General features: G+C 35.2%; 1 protein-coding gene across 8 annotated transcripts in view; it reads right to left on the bottom strand.

The window, feature by feature from the left end:
* SOX5 (SRY-box transcription factor 5) overlaps nucleotides 1–25,342 on the bottom strand; it is a 929,721-nt gene that overhangs the window by 318,097 nt on the left and 586,282 nt on the right. For 6 of the 8 annotated variants that reach the window (XM_037033875.1, XM_037033877.1, XM_037033876.1 and 3 more), the window contains one exon: nucleotides 8,636–8,867. In XM_037033875.1, the coding sequence (XP_036889770.1) occupies nucleotides 8,636–8,866 (231 nt within the window). In that variant the 5' untranslated portion in view covers nucleotide 8,867. The remainder of the gene's footprint in view (nucleotides 1–8,635; nucleotides 8,868–25,342) is intronic. The other 2 variants (XM_037033879.1, XM_037033880.1) reach the window with 1 other exon arrangement.

Here is a 25,342-nt window from a genome sequence, read left to right as displayed (position 1 = left end):
CCTCCCCTCTCCCCTCTGGTCACTGTCCCCCTGTTCTCTATTTCAGTGTCTTTGGTTTTTCTGTTAGAGGCAAATTAAAGGGAAGAGAAAACGAGAGGAGCAAAGGAGAAATAGAACAAACTAATGAAGAATCGAAAACACAGCATCGAAGATACAGAATGAAGCTTGGTTCCTGAACTTGTCACTACTTTGAACATCCAAGTTCAAATGATCCTATTATGCAGGTCCCAGAATAACAAATGGAATGAGAAACTGAACACCTATCCATTCAACAAAATCTGAAGAAATGCCATTCAAGTTTCTAGCACAGCTTCTTAGTGTCCCTCCTATTCCCAGTACTTGGCCAAGCAGATCATCGCTCTTTCCATTTCATTTAAGGTGGTCATCCAGATAAAGAAAGGAGATATTTAAAACCTCAGTAACTAAAATAGCTGTTTGTACTTCTTCATATCTTTATTAAAATACGAGGTGCATATTTTAATACTTTCTCCACCTTTTATTTCATGACAGTCATGGTGCGCTTTGTCTTCAGTGTTAACTTGTTTTTTCCTCTTTCATATTTATTCTGGGAAAAATATGGAAAAAGCAAAACTGTACTATAAACTAAAGATCTTAAATTACTTATAATTGATTCAATGTGAATATATATTTTTTAAAATATTATGGCACCTAGTATGTTTTTTATGGAAACAATTCGAAAGAAATTTCTTTTTTGTTTGCCATAAGTGGGATATCTTTTAACACTTGTTAGCCTGTATCAGGGTTCTAACATTTTCTAGAACATTAGAGTGAACATTATTATTCTGGGCTTCTCTGACATCCACATTTTGCAAGAAGCTATAAGGGGGAAGAGACTAGTTATTATTTATTTCTGTATCTCCGCTCATGGGTAGTGAGCAGAGGTACAATTCATCGTATTGAGTTGAACCTTTCTACAACACTCCCTATTAAATAAGTCATTAAATTCCATTAGGCCAAGTCTTCTTTTGCAAACACATGTTCCCCCACTACCACAGCATTAGAAGTTCTTTCCTATTCCCCCATCATGGCACAGAGCTACATGGGAATGCTTACAATGGACCTTCATTAAGTGTCCTCAACTACCTCAAAACTCCCATATGAAGCTATTTTTTATGTGAGAGTACGTTCATTAATTTCTCCAGGCTCCGTTAACTTTCAATTCAACAGCCAGTACTGTGGACGTCATAGGAACCAAGGGTTTTTCAACGTGCTCTTAGACCCTCCCCCAACCATGTAACGTGGAACGGAGCAGCAATAGGGCAAGCTGGTCTATTGCACAACTTATCCAACGGCTTTGTTGGACCCCAACTTATTGTTTTTCTCATGTCTTCATTCCTGCTATCTCTACGGGTAATTTTCAGAAACAATATATTATAAAGATTGAACCACTTACATCCAAACAAAGGCCTGGGTTTTTATCTAGATAACTTCATGTGGTATTTTCTGGCATCTACAGAATAATGTTTGTAACAATGTAATTTCATTGTATGATAAACATCAATTTACCATAAAAACAAATGCAAACTTGTCACCATTTTCACCTTGTTTCAATTGAATTGGCCCCGTTCAGATAAGCAAGCCTATCTCTTCCAGAAACAACAGTTTATAGATAAACTGTGTGAAATCCAGTATGTGTGCATAGAATTATACTGCCTACTATCATAATTTTATACTGCCACACTGCACATATGGCTTGCAAGCTTACTTTATCTGAATCTTTCTGAATCTATTCTCCATGCTATTAAACTGAGCACATTCTACATCGTTCAAAAGTAACTATACTTTTGTCTAGAGTGTAAGAGAATGGTCTCCCTAAACAATGAAATTCTCATTATTAGAACTAGCACAATAACCACACTGGTGTTAACAGCAGTGTGCATTATACTATCACAATAACTTCTGCTAAGTTTACTGTACAAAGGTAACCAGAAATTTAAAAGCTTATAAAAACCACCATATAAAAATAGGAATCTTTACCATGCCATAATTAAGGTCTTATTCTGTGACTTATTTTAAAATAAAATATGCATTTTTCCTTTTTTCTTTTTTAAGTTTTCTGAACAGTACTTCACACGTAACATTATACCAGTCACACATCAAAAACACATTACGTGCCCTGGTCAGGTAGCTTGGTGTGTAAGTGTTAAAGAAATCTGGGTCCACATTAGGTTTAATAGAAAACTTGTTGTATCCTAATGTGTTATAGGATATAGCAAATAGCCTAACGTGTATAGGATACCTGAAACCTTGGTTGCAGGTTTAATTCTGATCAGGGGACACATGTAAGAATCAAACAATAAACGCATAAACAAGTGTAACAGCCTCTCTCTCTCTCTTTCTCCCTCTCTGTTTCTCTCTTCCTTCCTCTCTCTCTCTAAAACCAATAAAGAAAAAATGTAAATATATTACTAATCACCATTAGATTATCAGCAAAATTTACATAAAGGGCATCTCAAAACACAGCTATCATAGAGCATTAACATTATTTAAAATTATTTTAGATAATTAAAGAATCTCAGGAGTTGAAAGTGAGCCTAGCAAATAAAAGCCTTTCTCTAGCACGTGTGCTCTGAATGAATTATTTCAGGGTTTCAGTTTGAATTTCATACGTTGTAGACTTGCAATTATTATACTTGATTCCCAGCTATATGGCCAACTTCTATAGAATATCAGCTTGAGTGGATTTTTTTCTTTTCTTTTCTTTCTTTCTTTTTTTTTTTTGATTCTATTCATTTATCTTTAGAGGGGAAGGGGAGGAGAGAAATATCAATGTACAGTTGCCTCTTCTGTGTCCTCTGCTGGGAAGTGGCCTGCAACCCAGGCATGTGCCCTAACTGGGAATGAAACTGCGATCATCTGGTTCACAGGCCCATGCTCAATCCACTGAGCTACTCCAGCCAGGGCAAGATACAAGTTTTTTATTAAACCTAATATAGACCCAGATTTCTTTAATAATTTCAGTAAAATGTTGTCAATATAAATAATAAATAAGATATTAAAATATAACAACATGTTTCCAAATCCAATAGATCTTTAAAATTAAAAAAAAANTTTTTTCTTTTCTTTTCTTTCTTTCTTTTTTTTTTTTTTGATTCTATTCATTTATCTTTAGAGGGGAAGGGGAGGAGAGAAATATCAATGTACAGTTGCCTCTTCTGTGTCCTCTGCTGGGAACTGGCCTGCAACCCAGGCATGTGCCCTGACTGGGAATCAAACTGCGATCATCTGGTTCACAGGCCCATGCTCAATCCACTGAGCTACACCAGCCAGGGCAAGATACAAGTTTTTTATTAAACCTAATATAGACCCAGATTTCTTTAATAATTTCAGTAAAATGTTGTCAATATAAATAATAAATAAGATATTAAAATATAACAACATGTTTCCAAATCCAATAGATCTTTAAAATTAAAAAAAATACACACAAACATAGCATTTATTTCACATGTAATTCTGCTATCAGTAGAATGGGCAACTCAAATTATTTTAATAAAACATTATATAGTTAAAATAAATACCTGTATTTTAAAAATCAGTCTTGGGAAGCAGCCACTCTACACTTAATACAAAGCCATTCAATCAACTCAAGAGAGACTTAAGGATCAAAGAGGGAATTTGGCTGAGACAAGAGTAGGATTTTTGTGGGAGGGGAAGAAAGCAACTGATAATTCAGTAACCACAGGTGGTCAAGACTTTCATTTCACATCACATTTGACACGAGAACAACAATCTCACCAACAGAAGTAGCCTGACAGAAGATACGCACCCAAATGGACACCCTAGAGCCCCCGGGCTGTCTCTAATGCCCAACTTGACTTTTCTTCCAACTCACTCTCTCTGGTACTCATAAATAATCATGTAAATGACGTGGGGACATATCTACAGTAGTTCTTCACATCATGACATGAATCCATCTACATCATATCTACTATCAAAAATGAGCCCAAAGTTAGTGAGTCTTGCTTGTCTCTGAAACTCAAGTGACAGCCTCCAACCACATGTTAAAACACAGAAGTGGAGCAAGATGGTCAGGACTTCAATAAAAATAAAACTGAGGGCTGCTTTTCCACTCATGTCAGAATCTGACTTGCCAACCCTGCCTTTTACCTTTTTGAAGGTAATGTGAGAATAAGATTTGCTGTTAATTGCTTGGCAAGATTGTAAGCACTTCACAGAAGGAACCAACATTCTTTTTCATTCTTACACCTATCTACATCTCAATTTTCTACTGATTAAAAACCTGACAATACTTTATAAATACATGTGTATAATCTGCTTAATACAGTTCATCTATAGTGTACTCTGAATAATAGCAAAACCTTCCAAGAATAGAAGGAGCCAGAGCACTCATACCAGTTACAACTGTTTTCGGAGTGGCTCTTTGTTAGGACCTTAGTTTATTTCTCGAAAATACTAAGGTAACAAACACAAGTTCAGAAAGAAAAAATTGAATCCTTAGCTGACCCAATTCCAAATGCTAGTGCTTCCATACCCTGGATATGAACAAAGGATCTGGACCCTAATTCCTCAAAACTTTTATATGGCAACAGTTATGAAGTATATAGAGTTTATATCTCAGGAAATATTTCCAATTTCAACTTTATGTTGAAAGTATGTCTCTATAAGCCATCATTACAAAGATTACTCATCAGTTTTACTTTGTCTCTAAACTATGTGAGAAATAAAAACGTAGACATCTCAATATCTTTCTTTTTTATTTCAGAATATAGCATGAATGTCACATATAAGTTAGCAATGAAATCTAGAAAGCTGTTTTTCCTCTAATTGAGCTCTGATACAAACACCATGAAACATTCTATTGTTTTCAAAGATATTGAATAGAAGTGTATAAAATGCATTTTTCTACTGAAATAAAAGGACATGTTATGTGAATATGACAATTATCTAGTATCTAGGCAGAAATATAAAGTGTTTGTGTTAAGAAACAATTCTATAAAGATATTCAATCATTTTGATAATGGGTAAAATGTCTTAATAAGCTTAATAGTTGAATGTATCATAGCTATTATACTTTCTGCTTTTGGAATATACTACATTAGTAGATTCTTTTTGAGTTTTAAAATTTTTAGAAATCAGCATATTCACAATGAAAATGGCCTTAACAACTTTGCCCAACACATATATTTAATCATCCATATAAACTCTGCCATTTAGTCAGCAACCATAAATTAACTATGTATTATATGTTGGATATCAGAAATACAAATATATACGGCTATGCCTTCAAGAAATGCATGGAAAAGTAGACATGTAAACATACAAATTATAATATCAGCCATTGGAAAAGTTATAAACAGCCCTGGCTGGTGTAGCTCAGTGGATTGAGCTTGGGCCTGCAAACCACATGATCGCGGTTCTATTCCCAGTCAGGGCACATGCCTGGGTTGCAGGCCAGTTCCCGGCAGGAGACACACCAGAGGCAACCATACATTGATACTTCTCTCCTTCTCTCCTTCCCTTCCCCTCTAAAGATAAATAAATAAAATTTTAAAAAAAGAAAAGTTATAAACATGTGCCATAGATAAAAAAATTACAAAACAACCATCCCACCTGGGGAGGCCAATGAAAACACCTAAGAAGAAGCAATGGCTGAGCCTGGTCTTCTGTGAGATACACAATACACTGGGACCATAAAACATGAAAAGAGAGACGTTTTCCAGGTAGAACAAATAAAGCTGTGTCATCTGAGGTCACTCGGTATGTTTAGGAATACTTTTCAATGTCTGGCATGATTGGAGCTTCGGTCCCACGGCAGGATGTAGCAGGAGAGAACAGGAGAGCCATAATTTCGATGCTAGTTTGTATAGTATTTTATGCTATGATAAAGAGTTTTACACTAAATCCCATAAGCACCAAGGACCCAGCAGATTCCAAAGTGGGGTAAAGAAGCTAACTCATTTCTCAGGGCAACAAATCTTTTGGAAGTTGAAGGAAAGACTGGAAAGAAAAGAAGCTGAAAACTTGAGATGACATAGCAGACTCTTCCAACTGCCTACTCAAGAGGCGAAAAGCTGGTGGAATCAAGAAACATTTGAGGGAGAAACGAATTTAGAAACCAATTAGACATACAGTAAGAGAAAACTGTCAGTGGTGATGTCAGGAAGATGAAGTTAAATCATTTGTATTCAAACTGTCTTAACTTCTAGAGCAGCAGATCTTAACCTATTTGGGTTACAGATCTACTTGAAAATCTGATGAACACCCTATTCCTACCCACACATGTGCACACACAGAATTCTCCATTTATTTTCAGGCCCATACACCCCAGTTAGAAACTTCTCCTCCAGACAAAGTTGTTTGAGGAAAGGAGTTGTGTCTGACTTGAATCCATTTCCATAGTACTCAACAAAAAACTTGGTACAAGGCAGGCAGTTCATAGTTTTATTTAGCTAAACTGAATTTTCCATTACAAACTGAACGGTTTCATTTTCACTGCACCCTGCACCGCAGAATTCCCTCCTACCAACTACAGAGTGTAATTCAGTATGTCTTTCTTATACCCATCCTTGACTATACTTATAATCTCGCCTTTATCCTTGTGGTTTTCTTCTAATCATAACTATTTATATCCACTCCTTCAAACTTGCCTTTATGTTTACAGGAGTACCTCAAGGAAACCAAACCAAGATGCACTCTCAATAGGGCATTCCCTGAAGAAAAGCAAGGGTGACAGGGAAAAGGCATGAGCAGTGAGGCAATGTCAAATGAAGAGCCCGACATCTCCTCCCTGGTGAACTGTGCACTACCATCTTCTCACTTTCTTTCCCCAGTTTCTGCTCTGTGAGGGAGGCAAAGGGTCATGTCACTGCACACAACGAACATAAACTCCAAGTAGAGGGAGAAGGGGGAGATCATGGGCAGTATGACTTCACTTGCCAAATAAAATGTGCCTGTGCTTTTGGGAAGAGCTTATAATGTATGTAAGCATGGACTCTAAAACTAGACTGCCTGGGTAACACCGTGGTTCTCCCACTTATTAACTAGGACCTGGAACAAGTTATTTAACCTCCTTGTGCCTCAGCTCCTTCCCGTGTAAAATGGGATTTCTAATAACAGCTCAATGAAATACTGTGATGATTAAAGGAGTTAATATTTATAATATGCTTAAAATATATGTAAGTGCTTTATAAGTGTTATCTACAACATTATTCTTGGTAGAAAAAGCTTGCGCATAGTTAAATGCCCATAGAAATTTTTATCTATAAAGCTTAAAATGTTGAATGAGAGTATTTAAATCGAATATGACTACCAAAGATTAGTGTCTCTTTTACAACTAAAGACATCTGATTCTCCGTGTTGATTTAACTCCACGTGTATTTAGGCAATAACATCAACAAGTGGGCATATCTCAGTACTATGCACATTTATGATGTATAATGATTTGCTCAGAGAAAGCAAAAAGAAAGTACTTAACAAATCAGAGCTGTCTTTAAAGATACCAGAATGTGTGATGAAACATTTTTGTTTGTTGTCATCTGGTTCACACCAATGGCATTGTCATTCCTGAAGGTGAACAGGAGGGGAGGTGGCAAAAATGTGACATCCACCCTAGCAGCCATGTGGGAAGGCAAGGGTGGCCTGCTGGCAGCCAAGTGCCCTGCCACCTGGCCAACAAGTGGATTCCGTGTATTTGTGTTCCTCTGACAGGCCCAAACGCCTCATTTGTGTGTCTGCTGTCTAAGCTTCAGCCAAAGAGGCAATGCTGCCTTCTTTCTTCTCATCTGTGAAACCACAGTTTCCCAGTGATCCGGATCCCAGGAGGAGAAGCCAGATGAATTTATTCTGTGTCTGAAATTCTGGAATAGGATACACCAGGGAATTGCTGAACTACCAAAACAACAGCATGAATGGGGCTGAATTAGAAATCATAATGTAGTCACATTAAAAACTATAGTCTCTATGAAACAGATACTTCTATAACATTGCCAGTACTTTAAGGAATACTGGAGCCCAAACTGGGCAAAGAAAAAATTGAAAAAAAAAGATTTATTAGGGTGCACATCTTCAAAGTACGTTGTACTTCTATCTGGAAGAAGCTTCTGTTAGAAATGGTATGACATCGCCCTGGCTGGCGTAGCTTAGTGGATTGAGCTCGAGCCTGGGAACCAAACAACCACGGTTCGATTCCCAGTCAGGGCCCATGCCTGGGTTGCAGGCCAGTTCTCAGCAGGGGACATACAGGAGGCAACCATACATTGATATTTCTCCCCCTCTCACCTTTCCTTCCCCTCTAAAAATAAATTAATCAAAAGAAATCTTTAATAAAAAAAGAAATGGTATGTCATCTAACTTTTCTGCTGACTAATTTTAAATATGTTACCCTAAAATCATTCTTATATTTCTATGTTTTCCCCTCAAATTAAATCATAAGTATATCAAAAGCAAAATTCTTGAGAAACAAAAGATAGCATATCTTTTACTACCTACTGAAATCAATTTACTTCTAAAGAATTCTAAGATGGTAGGAGTGAATCTTGTGTATGGGTATTAAATAGATGTTAATTGTATGGCAAAGGACTGAAGCCAAACTGCTATTAGAAGGCTAGACTGGTCAAAAAGTAAGTGTAGGCACAATAGTCCACGAGAAACCTACCATTGTATTGTGCTGAGAAGTGGGAGTCCTATGGCCACAAGTCTCTTGCGTCAGCAGAGAAACTGGCTGAAATTCCTCAGAGTGAGGCTTGTTGGGAAAACTCACATGCAAGGGAAGGTGAAAGGCTGGGAGCCCGTCACTCTCCTCTTCTTCCACTTTCTGTCTGCTTGTCACCATGGCTACCTCTCCATCTGCTTCCCCATACGGAGAGGCTGGTCGCTTGGAAGACATCCTGGAAGGAACAAAAGAGGAGAAAATAATGAAACCTCCACATAAATCCTTAATGCTGTCATTGTGTGGTTAGGGGCCATTGTAACAGAAATGCCATTCTGGGCTGGCGGAGAGCAGGAAACCATCCAAATACCACTGCAAAGCACACACAGTCAGAAACAATGGCCAAGCAGGTAGCAACAGAACAGTGCTTGTTTGTTGGAGAATAATACACTAATATAGCACTCTCTTGTATTCTGGCTCCTTAAACAAGAGAATTCACCTAAGAATACTGCATAATGAAAGACCATTCCGTTTTAAAGAAAAGAAAAATACCCATCTAGTTTTACACTTTGATAGACTTTATTGAAAACAGAACATCTATGAATAGCAAATACGGTTGGGAGTTAAAAGAAAGGAAATAACTAAAATGTGTTTCATCAAAACTAGACAAAATAAACAAATGATTGCCATTATAAAAATTTGCATTTAATTTAAGGTAAGATTATCGTGAAATACAGGTCCTGGTTATATGTAAACCTCAGAACACATGATAGACAAAGAAGTTTGATATTTGTTTAAAGCTTAAGAATTGAATACATTTTATAATTACTGTAAATCTTGAAACATTTGAAAATTTTTCTTCCCTAAAATTCTAAGTCACCCAATTGAGGCATTTAGTTCTAATATCAAATTTGCAGAATAGTATTCAGAGGTGAGAAAATGAAAATATTTCAATATTATTTCCATAATTCTATGACAGATTTAGATATGGCACCAGATTTATTTACTCCTCAGATACCCAAGTAAAAGAAAATCAAACAAGCATGTTTTGTTCGGGTAAGCTAATACCTATATGACAATGCAGTTAGATAACTGAACAAAATTAAAGATTTTTGTAATTACACCTGATTGAGAATATAATCAGAAGTAAAAATACATGGCAAATATTTTAAAATAGATCTCCCTTTTCTTTCATTAAAAGTTTGACAGACATGTATATTGTTAAAAACCTTAATAAAAAATAAACTCTTCTATTCACAACTAGATCTGACCTTGAAAAATCTATGTTTTGTTCAACAAACAGAGTGTTAACAGAATCATCTATTCTTATCCAGAAGAGTAGGGTAGGCCGGGTATTAACTAACTGCAATACCACTTCATATATCTCACTGATTTTTACATTTTAAATATAATACAAAAAAAGAGATGTCTTTAAGCTTGCTTGAATAATGCTATTCTTAGCATTAGAAGTTTCAAAAGAAAAGTACTGGAGTACTGAAGACATTCTATTAAGAAATAATAGGACTGTAGAAAAATAAGAGCTCTGGAAGCAGACAAACGTGGACTAAAAAACTTCGCTACTTAGAAACAGTGAGACTATCGCAATTTGCTCACTGTTAAAGTGAGATGTGATACCTACTTATAAAGCTTTTTGAGAATGAACCGTGCACCATCTGAAAACAACCTGTAGACCATTTATCACAGAGTAGGAGCTCAATAAACAATAGCTGTTGTCTACTCTAACACACATTCTAAAACTGCAGTATGACACACAGCCTTACCCCAAAACAAAACCACAGAACTCCAAAATTAGGAAAGCGGATGGCCTTCGAGGACTTAAACTATAAAGTCAACGTTAAATACAAAGGCTCCTAGTAGAGAAATGGTCCGTGGCCAGTCCGACTAGACAATAAACTGACCAAAGATATGGGCAAATGTCAAAGAAGATATGTTAACAGTCGGGATTTTGAACCATTGAAGAACAGAGAAAAGAAAAGGAAATATTGGTGGCTACCATGGAAGCACTGCCTGAAGTAGACTGACCCAACACCTTTCAGGTACCCTTAACTATTTCTAATCTCATCATGAAGGTTTACTTCAAGTACATTCAAGTATGGAGAAAAGAAATCAGGGGCTGAAGTTAACAGAATTAGAATANACTCCAAAATTAGGAAAGCGGATTGCCTTCGAGGACTTAAACTATAAAGTCAACGTTAAATACAAAGGCTCCTAGTAGAGAAATGGTCCGTGGCCAGTCCGATTAGACAATAAACTGACCAAAGATATGGGCAAATGTCAAAGGAGATATGTTAACAGTCGGGATTTTGAACCATTGAAGAACAGAGAAAAGAAAAGGAAATATTGGTAGCTACCATGGAAGCACTGCCTGAAGTAGACTGACCCAACACCTTTCAGGTACCCTTAACTATTTCTAATCTCATCATGAAGGTTTACTTCAAGTACATTCAAGTATGGAGAAAAGAAATCAGGGGCTGAAGTTAACAGAATTAGAATAATCTTAGTCTCATTGGCAACATCAAATTGATATGTTAAATTATACACACTAACTCTGAACACTGGGGATATTTAGCTTCCACTGCCCTGCTCCCATGCTCTCCAAGCAAACTTCTGATTCCCATATTGAAAAAAAAATGGGCTGACAGAATAGATTTAAAATACTTTAAGGTCTTTGCGGTTTGTAAGAATAAATCGATAAAAGAACTTTTAATTATTTCTTGGTTTCAGATGTAGCATGATTTCAAGGAGATTTCTCATGGTGTGCAAGCATTATCATTCTTGCTGGAATTTCTAAGTTCGTATTCTGGTGTCTGCCTCAGTCTTATGCACAATCGCCTACTGAAAACTCCAGGCTATTGGCGAGAGCCAGTCTCCAAGTGATCAAAACAGAAAGCTGGGTTGTCTGGCCTTTTCTAAGTTAATACACAATTCTATGACTCACAGAAGGCATGGCCATTTTGCTGGCATTCACATTATAAATATAATAAATTATTCATAATAAATACAATTATCCACAATATAATTATGAAAAGTAAAAGACTAAAAGTAGTCATTAGGCAGACAAATATCACTACTCTTCTCAAAACTTGTAGTCATTTCAATATCTAAATTATCTTTATATACAACTGAATAAACATTCTATATAAATATTTATATCTATATACATACATATAAAGTTTTATATAAGTAAATATTTCTATGAAGCAAAACTTTCAAAGTCCAAAACACTGAAAATGAAGAAATTATGATACTAGAAGGCAATTGATTCTGAAATATGACATATTTCATATTTGTTTTAATTCTGTTTTCAGAGACATAATTTCTTAATGTGTTGAACTTAAGAGTATTTTTATACAATTCAGGTAAAAGATTTCTTAAAGATTTTTTAAGTTAATACAATAAAATGACCATAGTTATAGTTAAATAATAGGCTACTAATTAAAAAAATAAAATACTTAACAAATTATGTACAGAGATATCAATCTGCACTGCTTCTAGACATACTGATAACAAAATTACCGATAACTTTAGATTCTTAGATTTTTGTTCATCTATTAATGGTTTTTATTTTGGACAGAGAAAAGCCTCATTCATTTCTAAAAACATTAAGAAAGCACTGCAGCCCTGGTTGGTGTAGCTGAGTGGATTGAGCATGGGCCTGCAAACCAGGTGATCGCGGTTCGATTCCCAGTCAGGGCACGTGCCTGGGTTGCAGCCCAGTTCCCAGCAGGGGACGCATGAGAGGAAACTGTACATTGATATTTCTCTCCCTCTCTCCTTCCCTTCCCCTCTAAAGCTGGGAATATAAGACAGAAAACTGTGCTTGAACAAGAAATAAATAAAAAAATTTTTAAAAAGCACTGCAAATTTCCATATATTTTCTATCTGGGATGTGTAGGGTTCCAATTCCTGCAGCTTATGCTACAGGGATGTGATGAGGTGAAAGGGTACCTGGAAACAATTTAAGGATCTAGTTTGGTGTATGCTCTTATGTAATAATTCAGAGATAGTTATTGTTATGACTGTAGTACATGCTAGGCTTATCAATGAACAAAACTCAGACTTCAAAGAAACTGACGTTAGGCAGAAAAATATAATCCCGTGGGAAACGAACTAGTGGAGCTAAGATGACAACACTGATCTTTAACTAAGTTTTGTGTGTGGACAAGAAAATCTTGAAAGAATACGTGTTTTATTCCAGGGCAAAAGGGAATTTCAAATCATTAACAATTTACTGATCACTGCCTATGAATAAGACGTTTATCTACGGAGAATTAAAACATATAATTCAGGCTTTCTACTTTAACAAGTTTATGAACCCATTGACAAGATTTTAAATAAAAGGAGAAAAATAATGAAAGGCAGTTCTAGTTAAGGGTAAGATGACATTACAGCCAACAATCTGAGGGCTTCCTGAAGGCTCAAGCATCCCAGAATGCTTCAGGGAAGGGTTGACCAGTTTGGGGTTTGAGGGAAGAAAGGACAAATTGGAAACTTTGAGATAAATAAAGAGGGAATTTCATGTAGGAAGTAATGGAAAAAGCCAAGATGCAAAGAGCATTTGAGAAAGCACAATATAAATTTGTTTCAAGTTTACTTTAAAAGGGGGGAAATTGAGGAGTATGGACAGAATCCCATCTCTAGTCTGCAACATTCCTACCGTTGCTAAGTTACCTAAATGGCATAGATAAGAAATGGCCTTCCTTATAAGGGGTAACTTGCTTTTACAGGGAGCTTTTTCCCTTTACTTGTCCCTGTAGCAATCTGCATAGTCAGGCTACTCTAGTCCATATGTGAAAGTAATTTTAAAACTACTGGAGTCCTCTGCTGTTGGCTACAGGCTGTGTGCGTGCACAATAATCGCTCTCTAACCAGGATGTGCTCAACTGTATTTAGCCATGGGTAGCAAACTGAGGGGTAGGGTAAAGGGTGTGGGGCTGCAACAGAAAACCAAACCAGTGGTTCTCAACCCTGGCTGCCCAGTGGAAATACATGGAGATGTTTAAAAAACAATTGCTTGGGTCGTACTACTTGACATTCTGTTATTATTGGTCTTCGAGTGCATGTAAGGTTATCAGAATTTTTTAAAGCCTTCAGGTCTTTCTAATGCACAGTCAAGTTTGCAAATCATTTGCCTTAGTTGGAATAATGCCCCTCACTCAAGATGCCAGAACCCTAATCCCTGAAGCCTGTGAATATGTTACCTTACAAGGCAAAAAGAGGCTTTTTGCAGATGTGATCAGTTTAAGGACAATGAGGAGATTATTCTGGATATTCTGGGTGGGCCCACAGCAATCACAGAGGTCTTTACAAGAGGGCAAAGCAGGAAGATCATAGTCACAGACATCGAAAGACACTGAGAGGCTTGCTGTGAAAACAGATGATGGGGCCATTCCCCAAAGGCTGCAGGTGGCCTCCAGAAGCTAGAAAAGGCAATGAAACAGAGTCTTTCCTAGAGCCTCGGGAATGAGCCTCTGACAACACCTTGATTGTAAGACTTCTGAGATCCTGAGCTATATGTATTGTTAAAGTCATTAAACTTGTGATAGCCTGTTACAACAGCACCAGGGAACGAATACACCACTCACTCAAACCTACCTCTTTCAAGGTTGGTACTTTTTTCCAATCTGAAATCCTCCCATCTCAGACATGCACCTGCCTGTTCCTCACAGCATTTAGCTTTCTCACCAACATCACTTCCCAGTAAGGCCTCCCATGCTCATGCCCCCTGAACCAGCACCTTGTCCCTCTTTGCTCTGCACCCTCTACTTTGTTCACAGCAATATCATCACCTGAAAGTTTTCATATTTATTTCTTTGTCTACTATCCATCTCTACCACTATAAGATACAAGAGGGTAGATTTCATATTTGCTCACAGCTACTTATCCAGTACTTAGAATCATTTCTGAAAAGAGTAATGCTTAAATAAATATCTGTTACATGACAGTTACTAAATAAAGCCAGCAACTCCCTCGCTATTCTCCATGACTAGGGGTAAGATCCAGTCTTACAGGACAAGTATAGATAGTGTTTTTAGATTTTCAGAAAAATAGAAAATGTAGCTCAGTGATTCCATAGCCTTTAAAAAAAATAGTTTCCATGGAAGTGAATTGGTAAACTGTATTTAATTATATTTAAAGGTATTGTAAAATCTTATAGTTCTTTCTAAAGTGGTAAAAAACTATAAAAGTGAAGTAACTGTAAAAATGCAGCATAATTAATTATTAATAGACCTATTATTGAGGAATCATCTACTATTACTTTAAACTTAACTCTGTCTATTTAGGATACGTTCTTTGCTCTAATTATTCTGGAAAGTGACAGGCACAAAGTCTAAGAATTGGTATATGAAACAGACATAAAATGGAAGACTCAGAATAACAATTGCTTTTCTTTTTTATAAGTTTATTTTTAAAGTTTCTTTCTTTCTCTAGTTTTTAAAAAACTCTGGTTAATTCAGAGATAAAGTACTAGCAAGCAGTGCCTTCTACTGGTTATTCTTTTGGCATATTAATATTTCTTTTAAGGTTTGCAGCTTTGTATTGAAAATTGGGAAAAATTCTAAAGAACAAACTCATATTCTCACTGTCCTACCAAGTGAGTGTGGAGACCGAAGTCACCGCAGTTGAAGCGACTTCACCCCACCTCCAGCTACACCAACTCCTCTTGTTGCCCAACAAAACACTGGACCTGAGGGTAACCTGTGGCGTTCATTCAATAGTTTGTTTTCCCTCCTCTTATTATACTTATATACTTATTAGTATCTAAACTTAAACACAAGTACTTGGAAAGCAAGAATGTTATATTTTAATTTCTTAAATTTACCATGACACTTAAAATGTCTTTCATTTAATACCATTTTAGTAAGTACAGGTCTATTTTTTACCACTTCACCTGGTCTTTCTAAGATTAATGCTAAGTTTATAACTGACTACATGATAAAGGTCTTTCCCCTTGCTCAGTATTTTTTCCCTAAATAGTCTAATTCTTTATACTGAATGAGATACAGTTAATTATATGGCAGCACAATTCCTAGCACATGGTTGGCCACTCATTGTACTTTCCTATAAATAAATGAATGAATTGAATGAGTGTTTACTTTATGTTAGGCAAATGACCTCTGTGTCAGGAGGAAAGAGACAATTTAGACATGAAGACCCTTCTGCTTTGCCCTCACAGCAGTATAGTTTAGATGAAAAAAGATAGAAATATACCCACTCATCCATTCCTTCATTAATGGAAAATAAATAATGAAAGAAAATTTACTGAAAGACCACCTTGTGCCTTTAAATAGCAACATAATTATGAAATCAATATAGAGTATTTTAAGGTAAATTGGTTTTTATAAATATTAGCACTATAATAGAGAGATACCATCTTGCTAAAATAATAAGAGAATACTACACATTACGAGAATTCAACAAGGTAATAAAAGATGGATAAGATGTCAATAGAGAGAAGAGGAGAAAATTACAGAGAAGAGAAATGACAATGGCAAATAAAAAAATGTATAGAAAGCTATGGGTTAGTGAGAAGGACAGTTTGGTCAAAGCAGTAGATTCTCAGATGCAACTAAGTAAATGCAATTAAGAACGAAAAGTAGTGAGCACATGATCTCGATTTTTGTTAAATCCTATCAGGTTTGAATGTCTAAACAAAAATTAGAAATGGGCACTAAAGGTAGTAGGGAATCGGTGATGGTTCGTGAGTCACATAATAATATAATCAAACTTGTATTTTAGAAAGAATATTTCTCAGAAATTAGTAGATGATAGAAAGTTTAGGGTGGGAAGCATAGATGGAGAACAATGTGGTGAGATATTTCAAAGATAAAGAGATGACTTGAATGTATAATTAAGAGAATACTGACTGCTATATAGATAAACATATGAATTAGAAATAAAGGCTAATTTGTAGAGGAAAAAGAAATTCAGTTTAGAAGTAAATCTTTGTTGAATGCAGGATTAAAAAAAGAAATCATACATGATCAGAAAATGCAGGACTTTCGTGGAAGGAACCAAGGCTATGAAGTCTTTCATACATGAGTAGAGAGCTAACCTATAACTGAAATGATTTCTTGTTGACTTGTTCCATAATGCTTCTAGTCAGTGTTTTTATTCTTAAAAAAGAAAACTGAGTCATAAAGTAGTTAAATACTCTTCATCGTTACAGTACTTGGTCTTAGCACTATCATAGATAGCAGTTAAGAGCAGAATTGTCTCTCCCAGGGAAAAATAAGTAGAAAATAAAGCAGAGGAGAAAATAATCTGAATCTTGCAGTTCATCCTAGTTTGGGAGACCAGTGCATAAAAAGGATTGAGCAAACAAGACAGATAAAGAGAAATCAAAGTGATAAGCGAAGCAGCTTAATTATTCTCTAAACAATTCTAGAAAACTAAACATTCTGAGTATGAACTTTAAAAATGCTGGATCATGGCATTTATTTAATTTATAACTCACTGTTTGCTCTCCTAAATACTTGTTTTTAATGGTTACTTTCTCATTTTAAATTTTAAAGCATAATAGAAATCTTTAAAAATGAATATGGGATATTACAAAATAAATTTTAAAAATAGCAATCTTTCATATGAAAAGATTATACTGTTTTTCTAGAATTTATGTGTCTCAAGTTTTTCTAGCAGTGGGACCATTTCATCAGGACATTTACATTTACTTGTCTGGTTAATGTTGACAGGAGAAGGTTAATCAAGACGAGGAATGAAATGCTACTGTTTATCAAAGATATTTTCACAATAGAATGTTATCTGTCTAATATGGAACATCAAGGTAGACATTTAGCATAAATGAACAGGTGTTGATTCAATGAATGAAACAACCAACACTTCTATGTGATTTACACAAACTTAGCATACCATTTTATGTAAGAAAAAATCAACTTCATTACCTTTAACTATGAATTTCAACTGTTCTTCATATCTTATAGTTTGTTATTTTTCTTTATAACATGTTTTGACTATCTTCATTTTCCTACAAGTTCAGAGACAGCTTTGTGTTTACCCTGTGAACACTCCATGTATATTTTATAACCAACTCTGTCATATATAATGTTCAGAAGCTTTTTAAATAGAAAATTGATTTGTGGTCTTAACATTTTTCTTCTCTTTTCTCTAAATCTTCTTTGCCATCAATTTCTGATATAGAATATGCCAATCTCTATACTTCTCTCCCTGTTGCTTCCCACATACAATGACTTCATTCATTATACTGTTAGTTAGAGGCATCAACAAGTTCATCAGATCTTGGCATATTCTATATATGGAAGTAGAAACACAGATTTCATATAAATACAAAAACACGTAACAAAGAATAATAAATAAGACTAGACTTTCTTTTAAAACTTACTACACATTTCACTAGAGTAGACCCTTATTTCAGTGAGTATTTATAAACAAAACTTACCATAACACTGAAGTCTAAAAATAGAAGTAATTTTTGAGCTATAGCTACTTAGGAAAAAAATTGTTCTTTTGTCCTCAAATACAATATGAATTTATTTATTAAAAATGTAATAAATATTAAAAAGGTTTAAACTGTATTTAAAACTGTGTTTCTTAAAAATATAGTCACTAAGAGTTTTGTCAAGGCTCTTTCTTGTGTGGTACCTTGTGTTTATCATATGTTTTTCGATTTTGAGATGGTCTCTGCAATGAAGTCACGCAGTTCATCACTTTTCCTTTTCTCTGAGAACAGCATCCCTTTTAACTTGTATACCACCTGTCTGCCCTTCTATTTGCTGGCATCTCTGCTCTTACCAAATAGCTTTCCCTAAACTAGTTCAAACAACCAAAGAATCAGAAAATGGAGGAATTAAAAAGAAGAAAAAATAAAGAGGTACAGAATTCTTCACAGAATGTGTAGAAATTAAAAGAAAAGAAGCAGAAGATAAAGAGTGATAAGGAATGATTCAAAAAGAAAATTTAACTCGTCGGTGCCTGAAAGAAATGCTTCTTTATTACTTGCACACAAGATATTGCAGCAGGGCTGGAATAGCAGAACTGAGGTTTGCAATAAAATTAACTTTAGAGCGTCCATTTGTTTTTGTTTTCTAGTGAAGGGAGACAAGTACCAAAGGTAAGCATTTACAAAGTTTATGATAGTAAAATTCCATCTTATAATGATTCAGAATTCAAAGTTTTATTCCTTTTCTACTTTCTTCTCTTACTGTTTTACTAATAATTGTAAGTTGTTATAACTTATTCCAATGTTAAACCATATGTTAGTGGATGAAGACCCACAAAACTCATATAAATAACAAGATTGTTTTACACGAGCAACCTCATAGCTGGGCTCTAAAGCCCAAACTTACCTAAATAAATGTATCTGCCAGCTAAAAATTCTGATGTTTATGTTATATTGTATTATTTAAAAATTAATTCACACTTGCTAAAGGCTTAAGACAATAATATGCTCAATATATATAAAGATACAAAGATTATTAAATTTAATTAAACTTGTCCTATAGTGTTCTACTTAGAAAATGTAGAATGAATTACAGGTCTGACAAGCAGAAGGAGAAGTAGTTAGGGGAACTTTCATAACTGGTGAACACAAAGTCACTTTTTCAAAGAGAAGAGCTATTAAGCATTTTTACAGAATTCTAGATTATTTTGAAAAAAATTATCAAAAATTTTCTCATGATTTGCAATATAAGTCAATGGCAATAAGCAGTCTCTACTTTAAAAATAATTGAATTTTATGACTCACTTAATAATTGTTATAATTTTATTTCCTTATCTCAAACACACATGTGAATTATTAAATATTTGATTACACAATCTTTTTAATCACCAAATACACTAACTTCAATCAAATCTATAGAAATCAATATAAGTAAAGACTTTTAAATATTGAAGAGAAATTTCCTTTAAGTTATAAACAAATGACAAAATACATATGTTTAGAAGAAAAAATAAAAATGATAAAATACCAGTTTGCTGCAAATTATTTAATCCATGTATTGTTATAGATTTGTCACTAGTCACAAACAAACAAAATAATATTTAAGCTTGAGCCATCTACAGGTTAAAAAATGTCAAAGTCCTTTTGTTCTGATTATTTATAAATTACTTTGAATGATCTAGCATTATGATTTGTGGTTCTAAAAACTTGTAATTATAGTTAGAGAAGGTATACTTTTTAAGGAAATAAAAAGCTTTTTCCATCTGAGCATGGGTTTGCCTTTCTGACAGCTCTAAGTCCACAGGATGTGGAGGGATGATTTAAATTTTACATCAAAATTGTGACTGCACCGGACTTTTTTCCTCCCTTCTCAAGGGAGGCATTGTTCTTGCCTTTCCGTAACCAGGCATGACAGCGCCAGACTGGAGTCATACGGCTGGTCTCTGAGTCAGCGTGAAAGTGCTCACCTCCTGAGTTTCCCCAGATGCTCGGCTCCTTGGAAGTCTGAAAGCTGAGGAGCCACCTACTCCAGTCCTGGGACAGATAGCGAATGGGAGGGGAAGTCTAGAGACTAGTCAAAACTGTGTCTTCCAGTGCACGCTGTCCAACTCTATTAATAACAGTAAGAAGAAACAACAACAACAAAAACCCACACATTTAATAGGAGTGCCATTTATCTAGACTGAAAGTTGGGACAATTTTTTTAAACAAGTAATTGTATGCTTCTGAGTTAAAGAAATAAAGTGAAAAAATCGGAAGCCTTTTGGAAGTTTCTCAGACATGTGGTTGCCACATGTATAAATTTCAGGTTAAAGACAACTGGATGGAAGAGTGAAAGAATATTGTATGAAATGAGTATCAATTCTCAAGACCTCTACAAAGGTGATTTTTAAGAGCTTTCTGCAGAATCCCTGCAAAGGAATAATCTTTACCGCTGTCTATCAGAACAATTGCTAGCAAATCAGGGATTCAATTTCTGTTCTTCTATCCTTGAATAAATCATACAGGGAAATTTGAGAGTATCCATGTCTTGTGTATATGTGCAATCTTATGTGCATGTATGTCTGTGTGTGGGTGTGTGAGTGTGTGAGAGAGAGAAGAAGGGGAAGGACGAGGGTGAGCAGGAACATGAGGAGGAAGGTAGAGAAGATGTTTACTGCATAATGATACATTAATGGGAATTAACACTCTTTTAATACAACCTTGTTATTAAGAATTGGATGTCACCATTTTAATTTAATCCTAATCATATACTAGCATTTTTTATTTACAATAAAATGTAAACTGGTTGGAAGCTTTCAGCATTTTAAAGGAAAAAAATAAAGAAGTAGAAATGAATGCCTTTTCAATTTTTTAACCATACATAACACACAAAAAAACCCACCAAAGGAAATGTAATATGGAACTATTACTATCATAGTGAGTAATATTAACCTGTAACTTTGCTTTCTAAAATAATGCCAGTTATTTTCCATGTTATCTTCATGAGGATATCTGCATATCTACATATGTTCACACACATATAATAACCTATAAAAACAGTTCACCAGTTTCTTTATATTTATAGTGAAAGAATATGTATTTTCATTCAAACATCACTGGTCAAATGAAGTGCATATGCAAGAAAATAAACAGTTTTTAACCAGAAAAGAATATTTATTTAGGTTTAATGATATCGACCCCTTTGTAAAAATATAATTTCACTGATTTTAGTGACTTTGTCATTTTGAGTCTCCCAAGAGATTCTCCCTTTGGCAGAACTGCAACATGGTTCTTTGGAAAATTTTATTTTCCAAATTACCTTTAAGTACTTATTTTGAAGCCCCTTCCCTATCTCCTTATCTGAGCATCCTCTGAAAAGCCCACCCCCACCCTGCCCTCTCTCTCTTCTCACATTACTGGCTAAGTCTAAATAAATAGCAAATTGTTCCATAATCAAAAGTGACTTATTCTTAGCATGGTGTATGCCTTGAAATAAAATCTGTGGCATGTTTAATTTATTTAGGATCTAATAACGATGACAAAAATAATTAAGTAACCAGTCTTGTTTTAATTTCTTTTGTTTTCAAAGGTCATTGTGAAATCAAGCAAGTTAAGCCTTCAAAAGCAAACCTCTAGGGAACGGTGTGCTGTTTTTTTCCCCCAGCAGAAATGAGAAAGGAGGCTTATAACTAAAAGAAATACTGAACATCAATGTCAGATTTGTTGAGAATGACTAAGTAGTTCAATGAAGAAAAATATTATGACCCCTACCCTTTCTGAAATCAAAATAACCCTGGCAAAAAAAAGTTTTCGCTTTGCTAAATTCAGGCCAGAGTTAAGGGGACTCACTCTTCCTTTTCAGCCCTATACACACTTGGGTGCAGTCTGCTTCTACAACAGCTGTTGAAATATGAACAAAGTAAAAAATATTTATGTTATATTCAAAATAGACTGCAAAGAACATATATACTGTGCACAAATCTTTCCAAGGACAACAGCTTCTGATGTGCAAGTTAGGCATAGTAGGCAAAGACACCTTTCTGAACTTCCCGGCAAAATGAAGATTTTCCATTATAATTATGAAAAGTCCAAGAGTAAGGGTGCAGTGCCAAAGAGGATGAGCATCTATCAACCAAACTCCAAAACAGCGGGATGCAGCCCGGGTTGATGTTATGAGAATGCTCAGCCTCTTCATTGGTTCCTTTCATGCCAAAGCTTCTTTGCTTGGATGAATATGAATTAAATCCATAAGCTTTCTTATTTTTCTAGCTTGACCTCTAAACTCATTTTACATCTTAACTGTTTATCTTTTTCCCCCATTAATCTTTCTGGTTTTAGCACATTCCCTGTTGTTTTTAAGGGAGAAAAAAAACCTTTAAAAGCATGGCTCATACTGCCACTGTGGACAAATTAGGAATGCTAGCTCTTTTCTATAAATGGGTACAAACTATTCAGTAGTGACTTACAGGCCATCAGTTTTCTGCCTGTAGAATAAAAATTCAATGATATGGCATATTCTGTAAAGAAGAAAATAATCAAACTCTTATGAAGGTATGACACGTATAAAAGCACAAAATGATCTCAGGGCAAGGTTCACACTGGAGTTTGAACAGTGCTAACAGTAATGTCACCCTCAAATTTCCATTAAAATGTTTTTCAGTATTGACACATAGATAAACTTTTTTTAAACACTATTTGCTTTCTCTTTTCAAACGGTTCTATGGCTAAGCACACACAATGTAGATGTTCCTTAAAATACTATGTCACTATCTTAGAAATGTCTAATTTATTGTAATTTAGTCAGTAATATAACTGAGTTCTTTCCTGTTTTGTTCATTAAAATATAGCTGATAAGAAATTTTACTGGTTAACACAATCAATCTACCCATAGCACCATGAAATCTGCCAATAGAAAGCCTAAGAATTTTAAAGATATTCATTTTACAAATCTCTAAAAGAAAAACTAATCAATCAAAAGCAAAACTTTAAAGGTGAAATCTCGCACTCAATAGAGTGTTTACCATTTACTATTTCATGGATCCTCTGACATATTTTCTGCTGTTCTGTAGTATTTCCCCCAAAGCTTAACAAAGACCCAGCTGTATAAACCAGCCCTGTCAAAAAACATAGTTAAGGGATGGATAAAACAGGGAGGGGTGTCTAACATGCTGACCACTGTCTGAGCTTATGAGGATAAAGGAGCCTTGATGGAGAAAAGTAATCATCCATTGCTATTTTTTTAAACCTCATTACCACATGCTAGAACATTTTTTCCACTACCCAAACACCCCCATTCCGATCCCCCACAACTGAAAGACCTTTGTGTTCCAAAGGGGACAGAGTTCTCCCCTCCTTCCCTCCCCTTCCCTCTCTGTCTCTCTCTGTCTCTCTCTCTGTCTCTCTCTGTCTCTCTCTCTGTCTCTCTGTCTCTCTCTCTCTCACTCTCTCTCTCTCTCTGTCTCTCTTTTGTTATTCTACTGAAAGCATGATCATTTAAAGACTTCTTAAAATACTGCTTTTCTCGCCATTAAACCATCTATACACAATTCCCTGAAAACATTTTAATGGTTATATAACTTTATTAGCCTAATATAGCTAAATATTATCAACAGCTTTAGATTGCAAGATAGCTACTTCTGCCAAGACTCCAGGAGAATATACATTCTTTTAAAAGATAATAAAGCATATATAATTGAAGTAGAATGAGTGCTGGACATTCTAAAGAATGCTTCCCGTAGAACACACATTTCAAGAGAATTGGCTAGGTGCACACTCAGTATAACCTATGTGAGATATGTTTCTGAAGTTCGAAGAAATATTTAGACTGAGCTAATTAGTCCTTTCAAAACCTTCTTCTTGTGTGTCCCAGAACATCAAACCATAGAAAGGATTTTCCAGAGACTTAAATACGCATTTCCTATTTTCCCGTTTGTCATTCTTACATACTACACTGACATTATTTATACAGGACTGAAGCCAAGTTGCATACAAAGAGAACTACCATAACTGCATTTAAAGAGTCAGGGAATCATATTAAATGTCCAAGGAAGTCTCTGGGCAAGAGCCACCAGAATGTATATGGAGAGAGTTGTATCATCTGTGAAGTTCTATTTCAGGGTGTCCTTTGAGGTTGGGACAAACGCTTGCGTGTTATTAAAGCCTCTATTTATCCATAGGTTGCTGCAGCTGCAGGGTAAGACTTCTTCACACTGTCTAGTCAATGACCTAAAGGAATTACCCTTTCTGAGATGGGGTCAAGGTGATTCCTTTGCCAATCTGTATACTCTTCTATAAAATGGATATTTATAATATGAGGCACAGTTTTGTTTAGAATGAACTGTGTTCCTTTCAGAGATTATCTCTTTCCATATCCACAGCTGGTGAAGGCCCTAGAGCAACAGGCACTCATATTTCTACTTGCTTCATGTGGTATTCTGCTTTCAGAAGTAATTAAATAGTTCCCTTGTAATAAATACTTGGTCCTGATGAAACAGGCTGAGCATATCCAAGTGTATCAAAAACAATACCTGCCAGTGTTGTATTCAAATCAAGTAAAATACAGATAAAATAATTATACACTCCATCGCAAAAGAGAGCAATAGTTAAACACTCAATTCTTTACAATCATGAACTTCTAACCTTGCCTTTCCTTAATATACTTAGTCAACTCTCCAGAAATAATTGTGCACAATCTATTGAACAGTCACAAAATCCACCAAAATATTATTATAAAAAGAGAAAACCAGTCCTGATTGGTGTAGCTGAGTTGGTGGAGAGGCCCCTGGTTCCCTCCCGGTCAGGGCACATGCCTGGCTTTCGGACCGTCTCCAGCAGGGACAAGTGCAAGAGAAACAACTGTTTCTCTCATACATCGAAGGTTCTCTACCCCTCTTTCTCCCTTCCATCCCCTCTCTGTAAAATTAAATAAATACAATCTTACAAGTAAAACCCACTAAAAATAGCACAATTGTATGACATCTTAAGCAAATTTATGATAATTTAAATGATTATTTATGTAAAACAAATTACTGCAATATATGTTTTTAAAGAATTTTTCTCCAAAAATAGGAATATATTTATAATTTCTGTCACTTCTATTTAAATGTGAGCTTTTACTGAATATTGTTGTTAGGTCTAGACTAAGTAAATGTTCTTTGTGCTTTTACATTTTTCTCATTAGTTTCTTCTTTTTTCTTTTAGCACCTTCTTTGCAACATACTCTTTTTGTGGAACCATGATATACAGATATTTAATGACTGTGAAGAAAACAACATACAGAATCATTCCCAATG

This window comes from Sturnira hondurensis, unplaced genomic scaffold, assembly GCF_014824575.4.
Source record: "Sturnira hondurensis isolate 20B ecotype Veracruz unplaced genomic scaffold, ASM1482457v3 Scaffold0021795, whole genome shotgun sequence".
NCBI lineage: Eukaryota > Metazoa > Chordata > Mammalia > Chiroptera > Phyllostomidae > Sturnira > Sturnira hondurensis.
The sequence above is the reverse complement of the archived record's forward strand: the minus strand, read 5'-3'. Positions and strand labels throughout refer to the sequence as shown.